At 46.2% G+C, this 23,486-nt stretch overlaps 1 protein-coding gene across 1 annotated transcript in view; it reads left to right on the top strand.

Annotated features, from left to right (window-relative positions):
• PMP22 (peripheral myelin protein 22) overlaps positions 1-23,196 on the top strand; it is a 38,921-nt gene extending 15,725 nt beyond the window's left edge. Inside the window, exons 3-4 of the mRNA XM_019502375.1 lie at positions 13,635-13,775; positions 21,505-23,196. Of these exons, the coding sequence (XP_019357920.1) occupies positions 13,635-13,775; positions 21,505-21,671 (308 nt within the window). The 3' untranslated portion in view covers positions 21,672-23,196. The remainder of the gene's footprint in view (positions 1-13,634; positions 13,776-21,504) is intronic.
• Positions 23,197-23,486: the final 290 nt, after the last annotated feature.

Raw genomic sequence — 23,486 nt, forward strand, 5'->3', positions numbered from 1 at the left:
CCTGTATGTATGTTCCAAGAGTTAGACTGACTATATCTTTTGTATGTCATATTGCTTTTGTTTAGGAATTTATTTTCAGGCTTTTTTTATATATTGCTCATTGTGCCCAAGGACCCACATCTGGAAGCCCCAGAGAGAAATATTGTCCAGTATCTAATTCTGTTTATTGTTCATCATCTATTTCCATTATGGGCAGCATATTTAAATACATTATACAAGCAAAAAGGCCTGCATCAAAGAGGGGATATGGGAAGATGCTACTTTAGCAAACTGGTATGAGTTGGGGTGGGAAAAGCAGGATGCAGGCTTGGAAAAGCTTCTGACCATTAGCGAATTGGTTGCTTTCCGTGGTCAAAGTGTGGTCTGCCACATTGACTTCTGCAAAACGCAAGTGTGTCGGACTAGGAGTATTTCTGAGTGTGAAGAGAACTCTCTGAATAGGACCTGAGGTACCTGTGTCTTTCTTGAATTGGCAAGCACATGGCTCCACTGCCTCAGCTCATTGTTAGGCTAAGCAGCAGCAGAGTGAAACCAAGGGAGTGTTAATTAGTTTTAGTGGTGCAGTGTCTGACTACACCGCACTATTGTAGTGGAACTCTGCAGTCGGTACTATATGGTCCTTGGGATAGATGTGCTATAGGTTACCTTGGATGCAATTGTCTTATTCAATGTACAAAGATAAATTTAAAGATGTTCCAGTTTTCAGTGTAATATTCACTCACATGGTCCTATGCTGCAGCTGCTGCTCTTCTGCTAGAGCTGAAGCTGGAAAGTTACAAAAGGGGGGAGGGGAGGTGAAGGGTAAGGCAGTCCCCCCACCTTAGGCAGTGTCTGAGGTGTGTACCTCACTTGCCTACCCATCCTTATGCTGCTGACCTCTTGTAAGCACTCTTTAAGGGCAGAATCCCACCCCACCTGGACTAGATAAGTTAACGTGGGAGGAGGCGAAGAATGAGCTGTTTGTATTTACAAGCAGTTTGATGGCATTCCTAGGCAGTGATGCAGTTATCCTTGTCACATCCCTATAGATGATAGACGCATCATTATTCCCAGGTTACAGATGGCAACACTAAGGCATACAAGGATTAAGCTCATGGTCACTCAGCAGGTCTGAGGAAGAGCTGGAAACAGAATGCAGGAACTAGATTCTCTTCTCACTTACCTGATTCCCATGAATCAGAATAATGCCTCTGATGCCAGTGGGGTCTCCAGAAGAATTGAAAGCAGAATCAGGCCCAGGATTGCTTTATTCCCAATCCAGCATTTTCATTACAAAATCATGCATCTTCCATGCACATTCTCCTTCCTCCCCACTTCTACTCTGTGTTCCCAGGGTTATTTTAAATGCTCTTACGGTACTGATAAACTTGCATGACAGGAGATCCATGGGCCAGGTAAGCCCCCAGACTTCACTGGAGGGTTTTGCAGGAAGTCTTCACAGAACAGTGTTTGATGCACAGCTTTCCCAGACCATCCCCACCCAGGCCCTTCCTTTTGTATCTAGGCCATTCCTCAGCCTCAGTCAAGTGCAGGATTTTGCCCATGGTGGTTGTTATTGGGATGGTGGTGGGTAAGAGATGAGAAATGACATGTGTCACCCTTATGCCCTGACTCACTAGCAGTTCAGGTGTCCTGCCTGGCAGGGGACTCCCTTTGGGTTATTGCATTTGCATCCTAGCTGCTCTTAGGACATACCACATGTGCCAGAAACCGCAGAAAGGAGAGCAGGTCCTAGAGATTTAATAAGAGACATGAGGTGGAGACATGAGGCTAGTGAGAAGAAGCTTGTTGTTTTTCTTTAGTGCCTGTAGCTTTCCTTCATCAGCAAGGCATTCAGAGACACCTCTCTGGGAAGCAAATGTGCAAGATCCAAGCAGGTTGTTTTGCTAAATTGTATCTGAATCCCAGGCATGTCTCATGGATTTAGAGGATGCCTCAAGGGAAGAGGAAAAATAGCAAAATTTCTTTTTTATAGGAGGCAAGGTGCATCCTTGCAAGGAGTGGTAGCGATGAGCAGCTGCTTTCTGGTGCCTGAACGTCTGGGTCTGTGCAGTGCAAACACAGGGCAGTGAAAGCCTCTCGTATCTGAATGCAGGGGAGCTGTGCAGCCTACTATCACTTGAGCCTTTTTCAACTTAACTGGAGAGAGCACGAGGGAACAATGACATTTCCTCAGTGAGGAGCTACTACATTACAACTTTTTAGGGTTGTTGTTTGTAGCCATGTTGGTCTAAGGACATAGGCAGACAAGGTTCTTTGCTTAAATGCTGGTTTTACTGGACCAACTAAATAGTTGGTAAAATTGTTCTTTGCAAGCTTTTGGGCTCTAGTGCTCTTGAAATGCATCCACAAAGCATCTTCAGCCATGGGTGTTTTAGAACTTTCCCACCTATGTTCCTCCTAAACAGGGATCCTGGTTTTCCCTGATAAAAAATGGAGAATTCTCTGATTAAATCCTGCTGCAGCAGAGCGGAGCCCAGCTTCCCTGCCTGCTGCCTGCCTACTGATGGCTTGGGCGGGGGGCCCAGCTTACCATTGCTGCATGCACTCCCGGGGGCGGTAGGGGCGAATCCGTGCCCTCCAGATCTGTGCTTGGGGCAGGGACAGGCGTGGGCTGCCCACTGTGGGCTTTGGCTCCCACCCTGGTGACCTTCCCCGGGGCCTCCACAGCCCAGCAGATGTGACCCAGCACTGCAGAGAACAGCAGGGCTGTGCAGGGACCTCCTTGCTGCAAGCTCCATGCTGCCCTGGTGATGCACCCCTTGCATGTGCAGCAGGAGCAAGGGGCACAACCCCACACCACAGCCTCTGCTGCTTCCATACATGCAGGGGACACGTAGCCAGGAGAACGCAGAGCTTACAGTGCCAGTGAGCCTCCCTGCACTGCCTTGCTGTGCCCTGCAGCATGGTCATACCTGCTGGGTTGCAGAGGCCCCAGGGGAGAGCAGCAGGGTGGGAAGGCCAAGCCTGCGGTGGGCAGCCTGCCCCCACCCCCACCCTGTGCACAGATCTGGTGGGCACGGGTCCCTCCTACCCTCCTGGGAGTGCATGCAGTGGCAGGCAGCCGAGCTCCCCCCACAGCCAGCCAAATGAGCCACCTGTGACCCTGTCTTGCTCCCCGCTGGGGCTCTGCAGCTACATGCTGCAGCCCTTGGCCCAAAGCCCCACGCAGCCCCCAGCTGGGCAGCAGCCCCAGCCCTACCCAATTCCCTCCCTTCTTCCCTATGTGGGCTTCAATCCCCCATACTCCTGCACCCCACTCGCTGCCACTTCCCCCACCTGTAGCTGCCATTTCCCCACTTCCTGCCTGCCTGTTGGCTGCTCCAGCACCATGTGGCTTCTGGCTGCATCGCTGGACTGCAGGAGCACAGTCCCTGTGCTGGTACCCTGGGGCCAGGAGCAGGAGGGATGTGTGTGTGCATGTATGTGTGCGTCCATGCAATGAGGGAGGGAGAGGAAGAGAGAAGAGTGAGGGAGGGACAGAGTGTGTGTTTGTGTGTGTGCAATAAGGGAGTGTGTGTATGTATGTATTCATAGGGCAAGTCTCACAAGCACACTGCACCATACACATGCACCCACACCCCCTTTGTACTGCCATACATGCAGACCCTCACACCCACATCCCTTCACACATGCCAACCATCCTTTCCCCCACAAACCCCATACACACCCACACCCCACATATCCACATACACACCCACACCCTTATCTACCTGCCCACAGACAAACCCACACCCTCCCCCACACACCCACAGCCCCCACAAACCTATACCCACCCCCATACCTCCCACAACATACAAAAGTAAGACTTCATTTTAAGCTATTGTGCAATCACCTCTATGTACACTACACTAAGACATGTAAAGCAGGGCAAAAATATTTTTTGAAATGAAATTAATGAATGTTGTAGATGTTCGATTTTTAAACTATAATTTGGTATTTTTCTGGTTCCGAGATGGCAAAACCCCTTGCTGAAAGGAGTACTCCGGGGGCAAGGGGAAGGACTTCCACTGGCGAAGTTCAGGTGTTAGGAGACAGGACTTTTGGTCACAGGATGGCAATTGGGGGCGGGGCTCCTGTCAAGGGGCGGGGCTGCCCATGTGGCTCTTGACAGGTTGCCAAAACTCGGTAAATGGCCCTCTGCCCAAAATAACTGCCTGCCCCTGATGTACATTCACATGGTGTCCCCTGCCTGCCCACCCTCCTCCTGCTTCCTCCCAGCTTCCTGCAGACTGGGACTCTGCCAGCCTATAGAGGGCTCTTTGCGGAAGAACAAAATCCACATGTTTCTCAGGCAAAGGGGAAAATTTGCATTTTTTTCTGTTTTTTTTGTGGGAAACAGAAAACCTGGATCCCTGCTCATAAATCGTTTCTGGCTCTTTAAATTTCCTCCCCTTTTTTGCAAGAAATTCCCATTAAAGAACATCAAGTTCTTGGGAGGAGGTGGGGAATGAAAGGGTCAGGACTACCAGCTCATGTTCCTGTAGTGTTACAAAAAACCCGGGACCATTAGGTCTTTAGGGAGATGGAACTACAGTCTGTCTATGATCAGGACTCTTGCAAGTTTAGACAAAATTAGGGGAGAGCTATGATTTCCACAGTGATTAACAATTTTTGGACACCAAATTAAGATACATTTACATTTCCCTATAATCCTCCATTCTCTCTTAGAAGGTAAGGTATTATAACTAACCAAGTCAGGTAAAGAGGCAGGAGACAGGTCTATAACCCAACCTTTAATTGATTACATCCATGAAGTACAAGAATAAGCACTTTTCTCTATGCCTATCTAGACCTGCAGCAGCACAGTACAGATTCTTACCTATATTGGCTGGGGAGATGCAGGAGGGAAGAGGAGGAGGGTGGCACTCCAATTGGCTGCTGTTGTCTTGAATTTGCTGAGATGTCCCCAAAACCACTTTCTTTTTTATATCCAATATTTGATACATGGTTTGCTTTAATAATTATTCTCTGGTTGGTGTAAGTCTTTGTTTCACCAAGACTTCAGGAACTGAACCGAACCAGTTTCTCTATGGACTTGAAAGAAGCCAGTTAGCTGGGTCTGTTCCCTTGTGACAATTACAGTCTTGGGAAAGAGGATTTTTCTCTTTTCTTCATCATCTGAGAATGCTACTTGGCATGTTATTTTTCTTTTACTATGCTAACCAGGCTAGTAGTAAACAGGCTTTTGAGCCTTCTGTGTTAGCCACGCTTATGTAGCTTAGCATAAGTTCCCTGAAAATGGCCAAGGCAGACAACAGGCGGTTTCCATGGTGGATTCCTTCTTTTTCTTTGTGTTCCTAGACTCACACTCCCAGAACACTTTTACCTCTTATTTCCACTTCTTTTCTATGCATAGCACACATTTTGGCTTTACCATATTCAGTTAACAAAGATACGTGATTATTTAAATACATTTCTAGCTGACCTTCAATTCAACTCGGCTCAAAAGGCAAAAACATCAATTGTTACTTTTAGCACTTTCTCAAAATCAGTTATTCAAACTTGCCCTAGCCTGACATTATTGACCTTGATTAACAGATTCTTATTCTACTTTCCCAGGCTGTTGCTTATGAATGAATTGCAAGCTTATTTATTATTGACTAATCTTATTGTTTATTGATTGTATACCAGCTTAAGCCCATATTATTCATAACTTAGGTTTTGCTAGATGTTCAGTCTGCAGCTGTTGGTGTGGTTTGTCAGTCACTGTTTATGTCTACAGCCTACAGTGGCCTCCTGCTGCTGAATAAATCCATGGGAGTTGTGTGGCTGCATTTTGTTCCCCATTTGTACAGCACATAGCACTGGGCTCTTGCTCATGACAGGGGATCTTATGTAGGGTGACTGCAATAGGAATAACTCAGAACTCATTGATGGCTCTAGAAATCATAACCAGAGGCTTAACTCGTCTTTGCCTCTGTTTCCTGATATGTAAAATAGCAATGGTAACTTATCTGACAGCGGAAGTGGGAAACTCCATTCATCGTCTGCATCCTTGGATGGCAAAGCGCTGTGTATTGTCATGGGGATAAGCTTCTGACACCATTGCATTGGGTTTCTAGTCCATTTGTTTGCCATAGTGCTCTAAAACGTGAGGATGTAGTTTGAAGGAAATAACAAATGCAACAATAGGCAAAAACACCTTCCCAAAATAAATGTGGTGATCCAAGAAACTGGCCTCATTACTAACCCTACTTTCTACTGATGCTGTTTAGGTGAAAAAATGTCATGGGCAGAACACTGCTGGGTGTGCATAGCATCACTGTTGGAGGTAGTTCGGACTGTTTAAGACCTGCAGCCTCAGTGAAATCGGAGCCTCATTCTTCCTGGTGCTGTACATATGAAGTTAAGAGTTCATAGTCTAAGGGTGGAAACAGATGTTCTCTGATTTCTCATTTGTGCTGCCTTTAAAAAACTTTACGGTTGCACAAATGCAGAGCAGATAGATGTCCTTACCCTTTGTCATGTCACATGATAGGAAAACCAGTGGCATAACAAAAGATAGTGATAGACTCTGCTGTGGACATCTATTACCTTCTGGTGCTGTGGGTCCTGGGCAGGGGGGAAAGTGCTGGCTGGGTAGGGGAAAACCCTCCTTTCCCTGCTGCTGCAGACACAGTGTGGGTTTGGGGAAGCAGGGAAAAGTGCTTCTCTGCTCAGCCAGCCCTGGGGCAGCAGGGGATGCGGGAGGATCACGTTGCCACTTGTCCCTCACCATCAAGTGTGGGACAAGGGGCAATGTGTGCTTTGCCCATTGAAGTGAATAAGCTGTGTCGCAACACATGGTGGCACAGCTGAATCGCTCTTTTTGGTGACATCTATTTCTAGGCTATGGTTCTGTCTACACAGAAAGGTCTTTTGGTATAATCTGCGGTGTGAAAGGAAACCAGGAGAGCAGTGTGAGACTGCCACCCATGTGAGGACTTTTCTTCTGAGAAAAGCAACTCTTGGTTTAGCTTGCATTGCTTGGGAGGAGGTGAAGCTAAATGAAAAGAAGCTTTTCTTAAACTGAAATAAGAGTACTAAGCCTGGGTGGGTTGAGAGGTCATTTCCCAATATAATGATACATGCAGCATAACTAGAAAGATTTTCCCCTGGAGACAAGGGAGGGAGTAAAAGCACAAGTCTGCAGAGGAGTGACTTGATTTGTCTCAGGTCACGTAGCAAAGCCAGCACTAGACCTCATCGCTTCTGAGTGCCATGGCAGCACTCTCAGGCTGGACCATACTGCCATGGTTGACCATGGCATGTGGTAGAGGTTGTTGTGGGGCTGGACGACTAAGGGAAGCACGTTCTGAATGCTCAGGAATGTCAGCGAGCTGCTTGGGCTGCACATGCTGGGATGTCTTTTTTGCTAGTATGCAAAGGGATTGGGCATAAAAGTAAAGAAAGCTGCAAGGGTGGAGCATGGGCAGATAGAGTATCATTGAACAGCTCCCCCAGGGACCTTCCCCAGGCAGCACTTAGACCCTTTATCAGTCAGCAATCTTGTGAAGCCATGCCAGACACCTTCTCTTTACACCCCCACCAGCCTGGGGCGGTGGACATGAAAGGAACTTGACTACGTTTTCCACATTCTTGAGGAGCTAATTCCCTCTTGCCCTCCCCCCATAAGGATTCCTGCCAGTGAAGTGGAGTTTTCTAGCAGGAGGGCTCCTGCTACTCTCAGTGCGTTCAATACCCGGTAGAGCTGGGAATGTGTTCAGCTGCAGGGTGCACTTGTACCATGCTATACCTGTTACTCTAATTGGAGTTGCATGACATGAAAGAACCATGATGTCTGCCCTCCATGGGATCAGCTCTGGGTTGCTTGTAGAGAGAGGCATCAGTTGGAAGTTAGCATAAGCCTCACTAATTACTACAGGGATCATGGGGTTTATTTGGAACAAAGCAAAGGCAACATTAGCTTTTTGCCTACCTTTTCCTAGGAAAACAGGTGTGTGGATTAGCAACCACATGAGGTCCAGACTTAGACTAGTCAAAAGCAGCAAGCAAAAGTTTGATTCAAACAAACCATCCTTTCAGGAACTGTAGCTGGATGGAGGGCAGGGGCATGTTTGGGTTTCCCAGATTACCGGGGGTTTTTGTGATGCAGGTGGTCACAGTGCTGTGTATTTCCTAGTTGTTAGTAAACAGCTGGGGAGATGAATTTAGTTTTGGAAAAGAGCTAAAGGTGAGTAATACACATCCTGGATGATCTTCATGTGTCTCTTCAGGAAGGTTGGCTTAATATCCCCTAGTTTATAATATTTAGATACCCTAGTACCACAGTTTTGGCAGTGTTGGACAGCTTTCATCCTCCTTAGGCAGATCCATTGAATCCAGTCGCATTTCCCTTTCATTTGGTCTGTGGTTTTCTTAAGTGCAGCAGCTATCTCCTTGACTGATGCATGCATTTGGGCTGTTCCTGTTTCCATACAGCTTGTAAAGTGCTTGGTGACCTTTCAGGAGGACAAAGTCCATACCTTCAAACTAGTATTAGAAGCTACAAGACAGCATGAGGCAGTGGTGGGTGTGTGCTGCCGCACAAGATCAGTACACATTAGTGAGAAAACATTTCCATTGCTCTTACCCTGACAAGGTCCACCTCCATTTGTCCAAAGTATTTATATGGTCAACATGTCCATCTGCTAGCTTTATGGTCTTGAATGCATTTACCCATTGCTGCATTTACTCCCATACCACCTCTGTGATACAGAGCAATGCTATTCTCATTTTACAGATGCAGAGTTTAGTCATGCATCCTGCATGTGTTTTTTTTCCAAGACAACACAGGGGTGTCTGTAACAAAGCAGTGAGCTGAACCCTGATCTCTCAAATTCTAAACTTCAGGCCTTTAATTTCTCAGGGACCCTTTAAATAATTCCAAAATTTTCATTACTAGTGTCAGGGAAAAGGGCCATTAGATGACCAGTGTGGATCCTAGATTTATTCTCTACTATAGAGAAACCTAGACCTGTGTAGACAGCAGCCCAAGGAATGGCAGCCTTCTTTCCCACTAGATTTCCTTCCACCACCTTCCAAAAACAAAGACACAATCATTTAGCTGCCCAGATGCTTGAGAAAAGTGGGATAACTGACTCACTCCACAAGAGAAACCATAAATATAGTACTCTTTACAGCAGTCTGAGAGTAAATAGGTTTGACGGGCCAGTTGTATATTCAGGTAGTTTGATGTTATTTTCCACAAACAGAGTAACTGACTTGTAGGCATCTTGGTAAGGCAGAAGACTAAGTCAGGGGAACTAACTAACATAATTTGGGCAGCAACTTATGAGCAGCACTCTGCATTTATAAGAAGAGGTTTTTAAAGGAGCCAAATGCAATTAGATGTGGAAACCATACTCCCTTAATCTTTATTAACAATACACCCTCCACCTGTTGGTTTCACAGCATTTATAAGCTGGTCAAGTACCAGTGCCCCCATTTGATAGAGGCGGCCAAGAAGCAACATCAGACAGCAGGTTATGAGTACAACCCCAGCCTGGAGCCTGGGCACTGAGGGTCTCATTTTAGGGCACTATCCACTAGATTCCTTGACTGCTGACGTACCTGCCCTGGTGCTCCTATTTTGTGATAGCAGTGGTGGCCAGGAAGGGCCAGTCATCCTCAGTGGCTTTCCTTGCTTCATAAAGTCATTGACTGCATATACATGACTGTTTTTGTTATTAGGACCTGCATATTTGTTACCACCCATTCGCATACAGCACCAAAAACAATGATGGGTTGATGCCCTTAAAAGGGCTGTTGACTCCCACCATGTTCGAACTCACTGGAACTGCTTTCTGCCCAAAAGCCCTTTCTTAACATAATCACCAGAAGCAATCCCCTCCAAATGCAACAAATTCTGCTCTAGGAATTAGAGCCAGGCTCAAAGATTATTGAAATCACGACAGACTCTTGTTGTTTCCATTGGGTTTTAAATCAAGGCTATCCACCTTGAACTTGTCCCTGAGCTTGCAAGTGGTTTGCTGTGGGCTCCAGTGATGCGGGTGTGGACGCGATGGTCCAGGGTTGTGGGTGCAGGCCAGTAGGCTTTTCATCACACAGCTGCTTCAGTGAACACTCTTTCCTTACTTGGTAGCTTAAAGATTACTAGGAGGAATCTAAAGCTTACTAGGGGAAGAGACAACAATTATGATTGTAAGTCCTCTTACACTTATGAACTTCCGTCTTCCTCCCCTGACACTTCTCTGCATACAGAAGAAACATGGTGTTCTTCCTTCAGTGCACTGAGACCATTAGCCATGCTGCTCTTCCTGATAGCTCATCAGGTGGGGCTGAGGTACAAGGGGTTCAATGTTTTATTTATGACTGATTACATTAGCAGCTCTTTTAACAGCCTTATCTCACTGATAGCACAGCTGCATTCCAAAATGTTTTGCAGCACAGTAGATCTGAAGGAAAGTGCCCAGGCTGAGGTTTTGTTGATCCGACAGGAGAACTTGAGATTGAGAAGGCATTCAGAATGTTTTATTTGCACAGCCTTTAAAATGTACAGTGAAACTACAGCACGATCATTGAAATGACAACTGCTTACGCTGTAGCATTACTAATGATGAAAACTCTTGCAAATTCAAATGTTGCCACAAATGGATAGATACAAGAATTGCTTCCTGGCACTTCAGATGCACCCTCCTTTGGAAGCAAATGCAGTAACGTTTTTTGACAGTGCAGACTGACATTACGTAAGTGTTTTGGACAGGGCGGTTTGGGATGGCCAGAGTGACCTCCCTGTGACTTCATTTTGCTCATGTGATCGGGACCCATTCCATAACACTGTAGGGAAGCAGAAGTATAATCCTAGGAGTTTGAATTCAGTTGGGATTGAGGCATGTAGTATGTGCATCTTTCAAGGCGTCCTCATCTAAAACCTCAATAGACTGCAACAGGTATGAAACAAACAGGGTCCTGTGGATATTCAGCAGTGTTTGGTAAAAATTATGCTAAACCCCTGTGAACTAAATAAAATGAAAGTTGTACATGCTGCTCTATAGTACTTTGTTTTAGGAATATAATTTTCTATTAAAGTCCATAGACTGTTCCGGGGAAACCTATAGTGAAATGAGCATTTTCTGTTAAATTCCATGGGACTTTTCCAAAAGTGTGCATTCACTCTTTCTTCTTCGTGCTCAAATAGACTGATCCAGGCCTGGATTATAATTAGAAGTTTGGCTGAAGTCCTGTATTTAGACTTCTGGGACCAAATTGTGCTCTCTGTTCTACACGTACAGCTCACATGGATTCAGTGGGAGTTTCGTCCATGTTAATGAGAGCAGATGTTGACTTTTGAGCTCTCAAATTTCTTCCCATTGCATAACACACAAGTGGAGCAACACAGACAGCTAGACACTGGCTTGTCACTGGTTATGCCAGAAGGCATGTGGCTAAAGAGCAGGCCAAGCAGGGTACAGAACCTGAAACCACAATGCGGCTAAAACCACCACATTTCAGTTAAACTACAGTTTTATTTTATAATTGGCTCATGTTTCAATCCCCTCTTTATAGAAACAGTCGTTTCTCATGGACAAGTGCTGCTTTGTGAGAGTGGCCTGTTCAAAATATCCACTGAGAGTAAGACAGTGTTGTGCAGTGCAGTGGTGAGAGCAGAGAATTCAAGAAAGTTCAGTGCTGCTGTATTCCCACTGGCTGAGGAGCTGGCCCGTGGTTCCTACTATGGGCTCTGCCACTTGCTTTCTCTATAAAATTACTTCCCTTCCCTGTGCTTCTGTTACCTCTACATGAAACAATGATAACTCCTGCCTTTATCATAGCTGAGTATGGCAACGGGTAAAATGTCTCTCTTAAGGGCTGAATTCAATAAGGACAAGCAAGCATGTTTGTAATTTATTTTATCTGTGGCTTTGGCCTGCTCTGTCCCATAGTCATTGTGCATGACTTCTGTATTTCTAATGGACCTATGTTCTGGGGACCTAATACAAAATCTAGTGAAGAGAGTCTTTCTGTTTTCTGTGGATCCTGGATGGAGCTCTAATGTGAAAGCAGGTGAACATAGTTTCATAGTTAGTAGGGTCGGAAGGGACCTGAGCAGATCATCGAGTCCGACCCCCTGCCATGGCAGGAAAGAGTACTGGGGTCAAACGACCCCAGCAAGGTGTTCATCCAGCCTCCTCTTAAAGACCCCCAGGGTAGGAGCCAGCACCACTTCGCTTGGAGGTTGGTTCCAGATCCTAGCCGCCCTGACAGTGAAGTAGCGCCTCCTGATGTCTAGTCTGAATTTACCCTCTGCCAGCTTGTGACCGTTATTTCTAGTCACTCCTGGTAGTGCTTGGGGGAACAGGGACTCCCCCAGTGCCTGCTGGTCCCCGAGTTATAAATGAATGTTCTCCGAGTTATAAATGAACGTGTTGCCTGCTGATTAGGTGGCATGTTCTAATATCCTAGTTTTCCTAGTTTCCCACAAGTCTTATTCTCAAATATCAAGAACCACTGATTGTTGCTGAACACATAGCTCAAATACTCTAAGAGCATCATCTTCACAGGAAGTGACATCTGAGAAAGTAAACAGTTACTGTTACACTTTCAGATATGCCTTATCCATTATTTTCAATCCTTTTGAGGTATGTGAATGGAAATGAGAGGTTCAGGTCTCTTTGGCAGCTTTGAAATCTCATTTCCATGGCTGAGCAAACATGGACAAGATGAATCAGCAATCTCCTATCTGTTTCATTGCCATTGGTGAAGTACAACTGACCCAGTGGTTAACACTGAGATCATATACTGTACCTTCTTTGCTGGCCCTATACAGGACCTGGAGTTGGTACTGAGATCATAGTGTAGTTTTCATACCAACACTGGCACCAGACTGAAATAGCACTGGAATTATATTGCAACTTTAATGGTAGCACTGGGAGGGTTAGCACACAGATCATACTATTCTTTCCATATTACCACTGGGGCAGAACAATACCAGCACTGAGTTCATAATGTAGATGTCTTGCCAGGTCTAGGGTAGAACTGTACCCAGGACAACAATTGCGATCTTACTATATTTGCCATGCCAGCCCGGGGTACACCTATATCTGTGACTAGCACTGAGACCGTACTGTGATTTGAATGATTGCACAGGGCTTGCCTAAGGTTCACCCTTAACAATCCTGGGGTTGCTGTTCCTTCTGTAACTGGGGTTGGCTTCTGCAGAGGCCACTTAGGATGCTTTTCTTATAGCTTCATAGATTGTTAGGGGCTGGAAGGGATCTTGCAAGATCATTGGGTCCAGCCGCCCTGCACTAGGCAGGAAAGACGATTGGGGTCAGGTGACTCTGACCGTCAGGCACCCTATCTGTGAAGAAGTTTTTCCTAGTGTTAAGCCTGAAACGGTTGTGCTGACTTAGTGTCTGATAAAGGGAGGATGTCTGTTCTTCCTATAAGTTGCAGAAGCTGGAGCTGGAAAAACCTATCTGAGCTGGGCCCTCGCTGTTCTTACAGAATCTGAGTGGGGGTACCAGTGTGACTCAAATTCAGTAGGGGTTGCCTAGACACATACACAACTCTGGGATTGATCCAGACTCCACCAAAGTCCATGGTGATGGACCTTGCATTATGTTTTCCACTTGGAGGCCTGGTTGGACATGCAGACCTTGCCTTACTGTGTGTTTCTATTTCTCCAGAATGGCTGCAGTCTGTCCAGGCGATGATGATCCTCTCCATTATCTTCAGCGTGCTGTCCTTGTTCCTGTTCTTTTGCCAGCTGTTTACACTCACCAAGGGAGGACGGTTTTACATTACTGGAATCTTCCAGATCCTTGCCGGTAAGTGGAGAATGATAAATAGGTGGCGGCTTTGAGTATGTACAGGGAAAATGCTTTCAGAGAGAGGCATGAAGGTTGTAGCAGGAAACAAGAAAGCTCTTGAATACCAAAGAGGGCCCTGTGTGGTTATTACTTGATTACAACTGACAGGGGTTAGAACTGGGGCAGAGGGAATCAGCTCTTCTGGAAGCTGCACTGCTTGGCAATGATAATGCATCAGAAATGGCATGTACTAGGCTATGTCATCATAGGTCATAATTGAGGGGAATGGGGTGTGGATAGCCAGGGGCCTGTTCTGCCTTAGATGCACAGGGGTGTAATCCATTTGTCAGTGTGTGTGTGTCACACGTTTCACAGGGGCAGGAGTCTGTTACAGCTCTGGCTGAAGACCTCAGCTCAAACTGTAATAGTTACAGGTGCTTGGTTCAGTCCCTGATAGATGAGCTACCACACATACTGCTCACAGTTAGGCATGGTGCAGGCTCAACACCTCTAAAAATCGGCTACTGTGTATCACTACCTAGACAGCAAAAAACAGAGCAAGCCAGAGAGAGGGATACTTCAACAATTAGTTACACATACACACTTTGTGGCACATGCAGGGACAGCTGGAGGGAATTTGTTTCTGATGTGACTCCACAGACTTAAGTGTTTCTACCATAAGAATGATTTTTGGCCTAATAACTACATCTCTTGATCATTTGAGACAGGGACATCACAAGGCAGCGCTGACTAAAGGTGCTCTAAATGAGCTCAGCAGGTTGCATTATCTAGGGCAGAATGGCATGCTAATGTGACTGTTCTGCTTCCAGTGCCTGAACTAGCCCAGGTGCCTCTACACAGCACTGTGGTGTGCAGTGTTGGTGTGTCTGAATACTGACAGGTCACCAGCTATCAACAGGGCCTCAGCCTTCTCTAGACTGCAGCCTGAATGTGGTGAGGAAAAAAGCTATTGTCCATTATCCAGTGCCCATGCCAATTATTCCATTCCTGTATTGCAAAACTCAGGGCAGCAGCTGGTCTTTGTTACCCTGAATTTCCAAAAAGTCGTGAGTGTACAGTGACCACATAATCAGTGTCTCTAGCTCTGCTGGGGAGTGTCTGGTCTGGAACTAAGAAGCCCCAGGCAGAGAAGCCAGCTGGGCTCAGCTTGGCTTCCAAATAGTTGGCATGTGCACCAGAAAGAGGGACCAGTGTTTAAGCTAAAGAAGCAAATTCCTGTAGTAGTTCATCCTTGCCCTATATATAGCCCCTGAAGGCCTACCACCCAGAGGAGCCTTGAATCAGGAGCCCTTGAAGAGGAGTACACATTGTTGGTTTGGCTTTTTCCTATTTAACCTCTCAGGCAGAGCTGGTTTGAGCAGCAGAAGTTTCACTGATGTTAGATGAAACTCCTATAAACTGTCTTGGTGGTAGGTGATGAGAAGGCTGTTTCCAGATACATCGCTTATCCCTGATACTTTTTGCCTGGATGCTCCTGCCCTCAAGGGAACTTCCTGACTGGGTGACTCAGTCGGCAAAGCTAAGCGCCGTTATGTAAACTCCTCTGTTTGGGAAACCTGACTCATCAGCCCTGCTGAGGTTGGAACTAATGTGTGTGTCAAGTGCAGCAGCTCCAGGGTGTTCCTGAGCTGCTGGGTTGATTCAAATTTACATACAGCCTTTGAACTGGGGGTGGGAAGAAGCTAATTTGCACTGTGATGCAATGTCTCTCTTTAGGAATGATGGGATTGTATGCATTAGGATGGAAAAGATGTATGAGCTCAATCTAGTTTAGTAGACAGCTACAGTCATCCCTAAGAAAAGCTATGCACATGATATGAGGTGGAGAGGAATCAGCCCTCTGCCTTTTCAGTTTTCCCTCACAAGTTGATCCTTTCAGCCCCTGAATCCTTTTTCATTTCAGAAGACTATTTTGCTCTGCACTGAGCAGGAGAGTACTCTGTACATTGGGTAGTAATGTTTTAATCTCTATCAGAAACAGTGGTTTTCTAGGGGTCTTCCCATTCCATGTGTCCCAGGGCATCTTGGAAAACCCTGATATGGAAAACTGCTATGCAAGCAATCACAGCAGTAGCTCACACAAAGTTATTGGTGTTGGAAGAGGACTAAGTCAGACAGGGCACAAGGGATTGTTTGTGGGAACAGGTAAGGAAGTTTAGCTAAGTTTAGTCACGGACAGGACTTTCAGTAAGGTGAACGCTGGTGTTAGTGCTTACAGAAGTGAGCACTGGCCAGAGGCAAGTATACAGACATTTTCAATATGGCACTATGCGTTTACCAAGATCCCAGCTGGTTGCTGTTATGCAGGATTTCTGCCCAGAGCTGCAGAAGCTCACTTGTGGTGGGTTTTACTATGATTTGTGATGTGCACAAAGGGGAAGGGCTGTAGAAACCACCAGTCTGTTTTTCAGACTTTAACTCCATGAAATGGAAGGCTAGACTTCAAGTCTTCCAAGTCTGTGGTGGTCGATGGCTGCTACTTGCCATGTCACGTTACCATGAGGGTACCTTGGGCACATGGTTGTGATAACCTTGTCCCATTTTTATCTCTCTCTCAATTTAAGGATAGCAAAGCACTTTACAGAGATCAGCAAATTAAGAACTGATAGCCCTCCCTAGAAGATACGTATTACTCACAGTAATGCCTGTGTGTATGCACATGTAAATGTGTGGGTCTCCTCAGCTACAGGTCACCAGGAAACAAAACCTGGCACCCTTGACTGCTCACCGTGAGCTTTACCCTTTGAGCATATTCCCATACTCAGAATCAGTTATGCTACAGTCCTTCCTGTGTCTCCAGTGGAAACAGTCATTAGCATGTGCTCTATGCAACCACATTCCTTAAATGGACAATTGCTGCTGTATTTCAAGTTATCTGTAGGTGACTTTGGCATAGATTCAAGCCTGTTTTCTGTCTCGCCAGTGTCAAGAGACAATTGTTTTGCTTTTTCTGCATGGGCTAATGCAGTAGGAGTTCTCGTCTCTGCTCAGAAAATGGAAACTGCAGCAGCAGCTTGTTAATTAAACATATTCCCACTTCTGCACTTTATTTGAACAAAGGGACAGTGTAAAGCAAAATAGCAGCTCAAATATCACTGTGGTTAGATGTAGGTGGTCCCAAGGTCTGTCCGAGAGATTTGGAACAGAGTTAGCTCCAATGATGGCACAGTGAACATATAATAGAATTGCTGGGATCAACTAAAAAACTTTGTTTGCAGTGGGAAATAGTGGTGGCTTTGTGCAAGAGCTTTGTAATGTTGGAGGCTGATATTTTTTGGTGCAGTGCTAGAGTGGATACTGTTGATATTGGGCACATCTACACGTGCGATTAGTGCACCTGAATAAACTCTGGCACAATTTGTGCTGGAGTTCATTGCTCCCGGCCACAGCTTTTATACATGTGCCTGGGACTGAAGTATGATGAGCCAGGGCAATGCAGCCCCAAATGACAGGGGACACTGGGGGGGGGTGGTGTCAGCCTGCTAGCCTGAAGCTGCTCTGCCCTGGCTCAACATGCTGTGGAGGCTGTGGTTGGGTGCAATAGTGCAGGGCTAGCTGGCAAGCAGTCCCAGCTAGCCCTAGTCACTGTCTACGTGTGCATTGTGGTGGAGTATCTCACCCCAGAGTGGATGATCTCCACCCCAGAGTGCTGAGGGAATTAGCAGAGGTCATTGCGGGACCGCTGGCACAGCTTTACGAGTACTCATGGTGCTCTGGCGAGGTGCCAGAGGACTGGAAAAGGGCCAATGTGGTCCCCATTTTCAAAAAAGGGGAGGAAGGAGGACCCAGGAAATTATAGGCCTGTTAGTCTTACCTTGGTCCTGGGGAAGCTCTTTGAGAAAATTATCCAGGTGCACATCTGTGAGGGGCAAGCAGGGGAGTGTATGCTTAGGGGCAACCAACAAGGGTTCATTCGAGGCAGGTCCTGTCAGACCAACCCAGTGGCCTTCTACGACCAGGTTACAAAATCCTTGGACGCAGGTGTTGTGGTAGATGTCTCTCACCCCATTCTCGTTAAAAACTTAGGAGATTGTGGTGTCAATGCCTACACAGTCAGATGGGTCACCAATTGGCTGGAGGGGCGCACCCAGAGAGTGGTGGTGGATGGGTCATTTTTGACCTGGAGGGATGTGGGCAGTGGAGTCCCCGAGGGATCGGTTCTCAGGCCCGAACTGTTCAACATCAGCAGCGATTTGAATGAGGGAGTGAAAAGCACCTTGTTCGAATTCGCAGATGACACTAAGATGTGGGGAGAAGTGGGCACGCTAGAAGGGAGGGACAGGCTGCAATTGGATCTGGACAGGTTACCAGGGTGGGAGGATGAGAACAGGATGTGTTTCAACACTGACAAGCGCAGGGTACTGCATCTGGGGAGGAAGAACCAGCAGCAGACCTACAGGCTGGGGAAATCCCTTCTGGTCAACACAGAGGCAGAAAAGGATCTTGGAGTCATTATAGACTCCAAGGTAAACATGGGCCGCCAATGTGGGGACGCAGTCAGGAAGGGTAACAGCACCTTGTCATGCATCCACAGATGCATCATGAGCAGGTCTAAGGAGGTGATCCTCCCCCTCTAATGGGCACTGGTCAGGCCGCAGCTGGAGTACTGTGTCCAGTTCTGGGCACCGCACTTCAGGAGGGATGTGGACAACATGGAGAGGGTCCAGAGGAGGGCCACTCGCATGATCAGGGGGCAGCAAGGGAGGCCCTACAAGGAGAGGCTACGGGACCTGAACCTGTTCAACCTCCACAAGAGAAGGCTGAGGGGGGATCTGGTGGCCATCTATAAACTGGCCAAGGGAGACCAGCAGGCAATGGGAGAGTCCCTGTTCCCCCAAGCACTACTCAGAGTAACAAGGAACAATGGCCATAAGTTGACTGAGAGCAGATTCAGGCTGGATATCAGGAGGCACTACTTCACAGTCAGGGCGGCTAGGATCTGGAACTAACTTCCAAGGGAAGTGGTGCTCACTTTTACTCTGGGGGTCTTTAAAAGGAGGCTAGATGGACACCTTGCCAGGGTCGTTTGACCCCAGCTTCCTTTCCTGCCATGGCAGGGGTTTGGACTTGATGATCCGCTCAGATCTCTTCTGACCCTACCAACTATGAGTAAATAACTCCACCATAGGATAGTACTTGAGTACTACCCTACAGAGGAGTTAGTTAGTTTACTCCAGCCTAATAGTGCTGCTCATGTAGACAGAGATGCTATACCGTAGAGATAATTAATGAGCTCCTCAGTAAAGTGCATGCATTGATGCGCCCACTGTCTAGCAGATCCTTTCCCAGAAGTGCCGTGCAGGGGTCCCAGGCTGAGGCTTGGGGGAGCGAGGGAGTGGATACAATGCATGCAGAATAAAGAGAAGGAATAGGAATGCCTTATCATTTAAGGAATGTCCTAAGGGTGGCACTGACACTGTGGACTAAATCTTTTTTCACCCCATGTGCCTCATTGGCCCTTGTGTAGGCACTTGTGCACAGTTTGATTCCACATCCTTTGTTTCCCTGCTGAGCATCCTTAGTCGACTGTGCTCTAGCCACACAAGTGCCCAGTTACATGGTTACTGCTGAAACTTCAGTTGTAGAAAATCCATGATGGGTGTTTGATGGAGCAGGGCCCTTCCAACTTTAACTTCAGTAACCTAGTGGTTAGGAAACTTGCTTAGGGAGCAGCAGATCCAGGATTTAGGCCCCACTTGCCTACAGGGCGTATGAACCTAGTTCTGTCACTTGCAAACAAAATGCTTCAATCACCAGGCCAAGCATGAGACATTGCCCAGAGCATGTCCAGCCCTGCTCTTGAAGCAGGCACACTGGGCAGTCAGGAGGAGAAAAATATTTCAGAGGGAGGGTGGCTCAATATGATGCTTATTACCTTGGCATGGAAGGGTCCTGGGCCTTAGTTTGGCCCCTGTCCCCAGTATGGCACAGGCTGCCCCTGTTCTGGTAGATACTTTATCCCATGAAAAGTAAATGTATGTGGCAGTAGAACAACTTCAGGAGGAGGACTGGAGGGAGCTGTGTGCAATGTCCAGGCAGAACTAACTTTTCTGGCAGGCACACACCACAAATGAGCCCTGCACCCTGGGTGCCGCTCTGAACTCCTTCCTCTGTTGATTCTGATGCTCTTTTTTGGTTCCCTACTCTGTGCTCCCAGCCCAATCTCCTCCTCTCCTTCCTGCCTAATATCATAAAATCATAGAATCAGTGAGTTGGAAGGGACCTAGACAGATCATCTAGTCCAACCCCCCGCCATGGGCAGGAAGGAGCACTGGGGGTGGCAGGGGTCGTAAGACCCCAGCCAGGTGCCTATCCAGTCCTGCTCTCCTTTCTACTCTCTGGCCTACTGGCTGCTACGCTGCCTGTCCCTTTCCTGATCTGCTGTATGCAACACAGAGCCTGCCAAGTTGTTGTGGCACTTATGCTGCAGGTTGGACACCACTGACCTAGCCCATGTCTTGGTAATTGAAGCACTTCAATATGTAGGAGAGGCAGGTTCAAATCCCCTTTGGGTGAGGGAGTGTCTAGAACTCAAGCCTCTCCTTGGGCAAGTGTCCTAACCATTAGGCAACTGGGCTAAAAGACCCACCAGTCATGGTTTTTATGGTCAAAAGTTGTGGGACTTACCCAGCATTATGTGTGTACTTAGGCAATTCTGTTCCCCCTGGACACTTACACAGCTGTGGTGCAACTCAGCTGGGGAGTTCAAGGAAATCCAAGTGGCATGGACTCCAAACTGCATAAGTGCTAGAAATTGCAGTTACCTGGCAATGTAAAATTTAGTACAGCATTTGGTACTTTAAATCTGGAAAGTACTTAGCCCAACACCTTCATCTTTCCTTTTCACTTTTTAAAACAAGCTTTGGCAGATGTGTGCTTGGATTTCATAGGCAGAATGGTCCTCCGGGTCATACCTGTAGCTGTAAAATGACTGCTGGAAGTTTTGTGCCTGTACCTAACACATGGCCTGGGGCATTCATAAATGAGCCCAAGCTTCTGCTGTGTCAGAGAAATGGACGTAAGCTCTGAATGCCCCAGGGATGAGATCTGATGGTTTGTCTACACTGCAGACACAGAAGCTTTAAATTAGCTGACTCATGTCCCTATACCCATCTAGCTGCAGCACTGCAAAGCTCAGCACGAACTAATGTAACTCTGAATTCCTCACACGAGACCTGTTCGTGAAACTTGTATTTTAGCTGCTAAAACTTAGCGTATACAGTATCTTTGAATCAGTCCAAAAGGTTCTTCATCTCTCTAGCTATCATGGACCATAGATTCACATGATTTGATCATTTTTTACTCCCCAGCAGGTTTTTCCATCTGTATTCCCATACACCTAAGATTTTGTATCAGCTTTCTTTTTGTGGTGCAAGGTTTTAGGATTGTAGGAAAGTAGGGCTCAAGTCAGGATCATCCCTAACTAAACCATCCCAGCCAAGTATTTTCTGTCTAACCTGCTCTTGAAAATATCCAGGGATGGAGATTTCACGACTTCTCTAGGCAGTTTATCCCACTACTCAACTATCCTCATAGTCAGAAATGTCTTCGTAATCTCCAACCTAAATTTCCTCCGCTGCAGTTTAAGAGTTTTATTGATGCTGTTCAGCTTTGTCCTTTCAAACCTCCCTGATGAGGATGTAAAACCAGTTCTTGAAATGCACAGGCCTGTGTTCTCAGCACGACATCACTCACCCTTGTTCCATGTTTGCTTCCTCTGATCCAGGGCTATGTGTGATGAGTGGTGCAGCCATCTTCACAGTGAGATACACGGAGTGGCAGATACCCTCAGATGACATCTCCTTCGGCTTTGCCTACATCCTGGCTTGGGTGGCCTTCCCGTTGGCTGCCATCAGCGGAGTGATCTACATCATCTTAAGGAAGCGCGAATAATGAAGCTCGAGGCGAGGTGGCCGAGACAGGGGCACTCGTGACATCCATGGAGGGGATAGAGGCGGGGAAAAATAGACGAGAAAACAGAAAAAAAAATTAACCAAAAAAGAAAACCCGAGGAAACCCCCCCCCCAACAAAAAACAAAAACAAAAAAACAAAAGAAATAAACAAATGGTTACTTGTTAATTGAAGATGTATATAGTATCTATGGTTTAAAAAACCTATTTATAACACTTTTTACATATATGTACATAGTATTGTTTGCTTTTGTTGACCATGCGCTATGTTTTAAAGCCTAAAGAAAGTGCCTAAGGAACTATTACTCTAACAGTATAACAAGAGCGCAGTATTTTTCTTTCCTGTTTTTGTTTTGCCCTGAGGTGAAATGAACCCCTCTTTGAAAGCCTTCCTGTGACCCACCCCTGCCAACCCCAAGCCCAAATCTGCCCATCAAAGGAATGCCCACCCAGACTAGGTCCTCAGCTGATGTGCTCCTCCCCTGACTTGAATGGAGCAGTGCCAGTTTATACCAGCAGAGGATTCATTCCCCCCACCAAGTGCTGTGATCCTGTTAACTGAAGTGCATGTATAAATCCCAGGGGGATGTTTTCAGGAATGCCTAAAGGATTTAGGAGCAAAGGGCCAACTTTTGAACAATGCCTAAAAGACTTAGGAGCCCAGTCCCCATTGTCTTGCCCACCACACCCAGTTGGGGACTCGGGTTTCTGAATCACTTTGGTGCTTATGAAAATTTGACCCACAAGTTCGATGGAAAACCAGTGTAACTTGTGTTCCTTAACACCCGTGGCTTGTTCTGAAAACCTCCCCTTAGAATGGCATGCTTTCTTGTTTGTGGCCTTGTGTACAAAGTGAACTCCCACATACCCACTTACAACCAAAGCATCTGGGAATCGTAGCTTATGACCTTGAAATGTACTTTATCCTTGCCATGTAGATACACTAAAGATGAGAGAGAAACAAAAACAGTATATCTATGAAATAAAATACCAAATATGTGAAATGGTGCTATCTATTTACCATTCCTTATATCGCTAGCCATTTAACCTTACTCACTGGAAATTCAATTAACAGTTTTATGAGATAAACAGCAAAGATAGACATGATAAATAATTCTGTGTAATATAAATGATCTATAACTGCTTTTGTACTTAGACAAGTTGCTTTTATTATTATTTTTTAATAAAGCTTTTATAACCAAGGTTTTTTCCACCCCCCACCCCACTTCTTCCCTTCCTGGTCAGAAACAAAACTCTGGATGGAACTTGTAGGTTGTTAGCCTCCAGAGACGAGCTTCTGTAAACGTCTCTGTGTTTCAAAGGTGTGTCTGGCAATGAATTGTATTGGCAACCTACTGTAGACTCATATCGGGTGCCTTCTGATGCTAAGACTCCAGACATTATGTTGTTATTTTTCTTTCTTTTTTTTTTTTTTGGCTTTGCTTTCCTGATTTTATACCAACTGTGGGGACTAAGACGCAATGAAATAAAAGTCAGAATAACTCAATGGCTTCAGCTTATTATTTTTGTAGGCCTTGATTTTGAGTGTGTCATCTCAGTCCTTTACATGGCCTTAACACAGGCTTTGTGTACATGGCACAATGCAGAGATCCCTGATCTAGCTAATGTAACTAGAGGTAGTTAGGAGAATCTGCACATTACTGCATTGTATAGATATGCTCTTACCATGTGAGTGTTTTACTCTGGGCAATACATTCCAGGTCACATGAGTAGTCTGCAGCTGATCTAGTGTCTCTTGAGGCCTAGTCTGAGGCCTTAGCCACAAGATTATTTTTG

The sequence above is a fragment of the Gavialis gangeticus genome, unplaced genomic scaffold (genome assembly GCF_001723915.1).
Source record: "Gavialis gangeticus isolate Ggan-Ray unplaced genomic scaffold, GavGan_comp1, whole genome shotgun sequence".
Taxonomy (NCBI): Eukaryota; Metazoa; Chordata; order Crocodylia; family Gavialidae; genus Gavialis; species Gavialis gangeticus.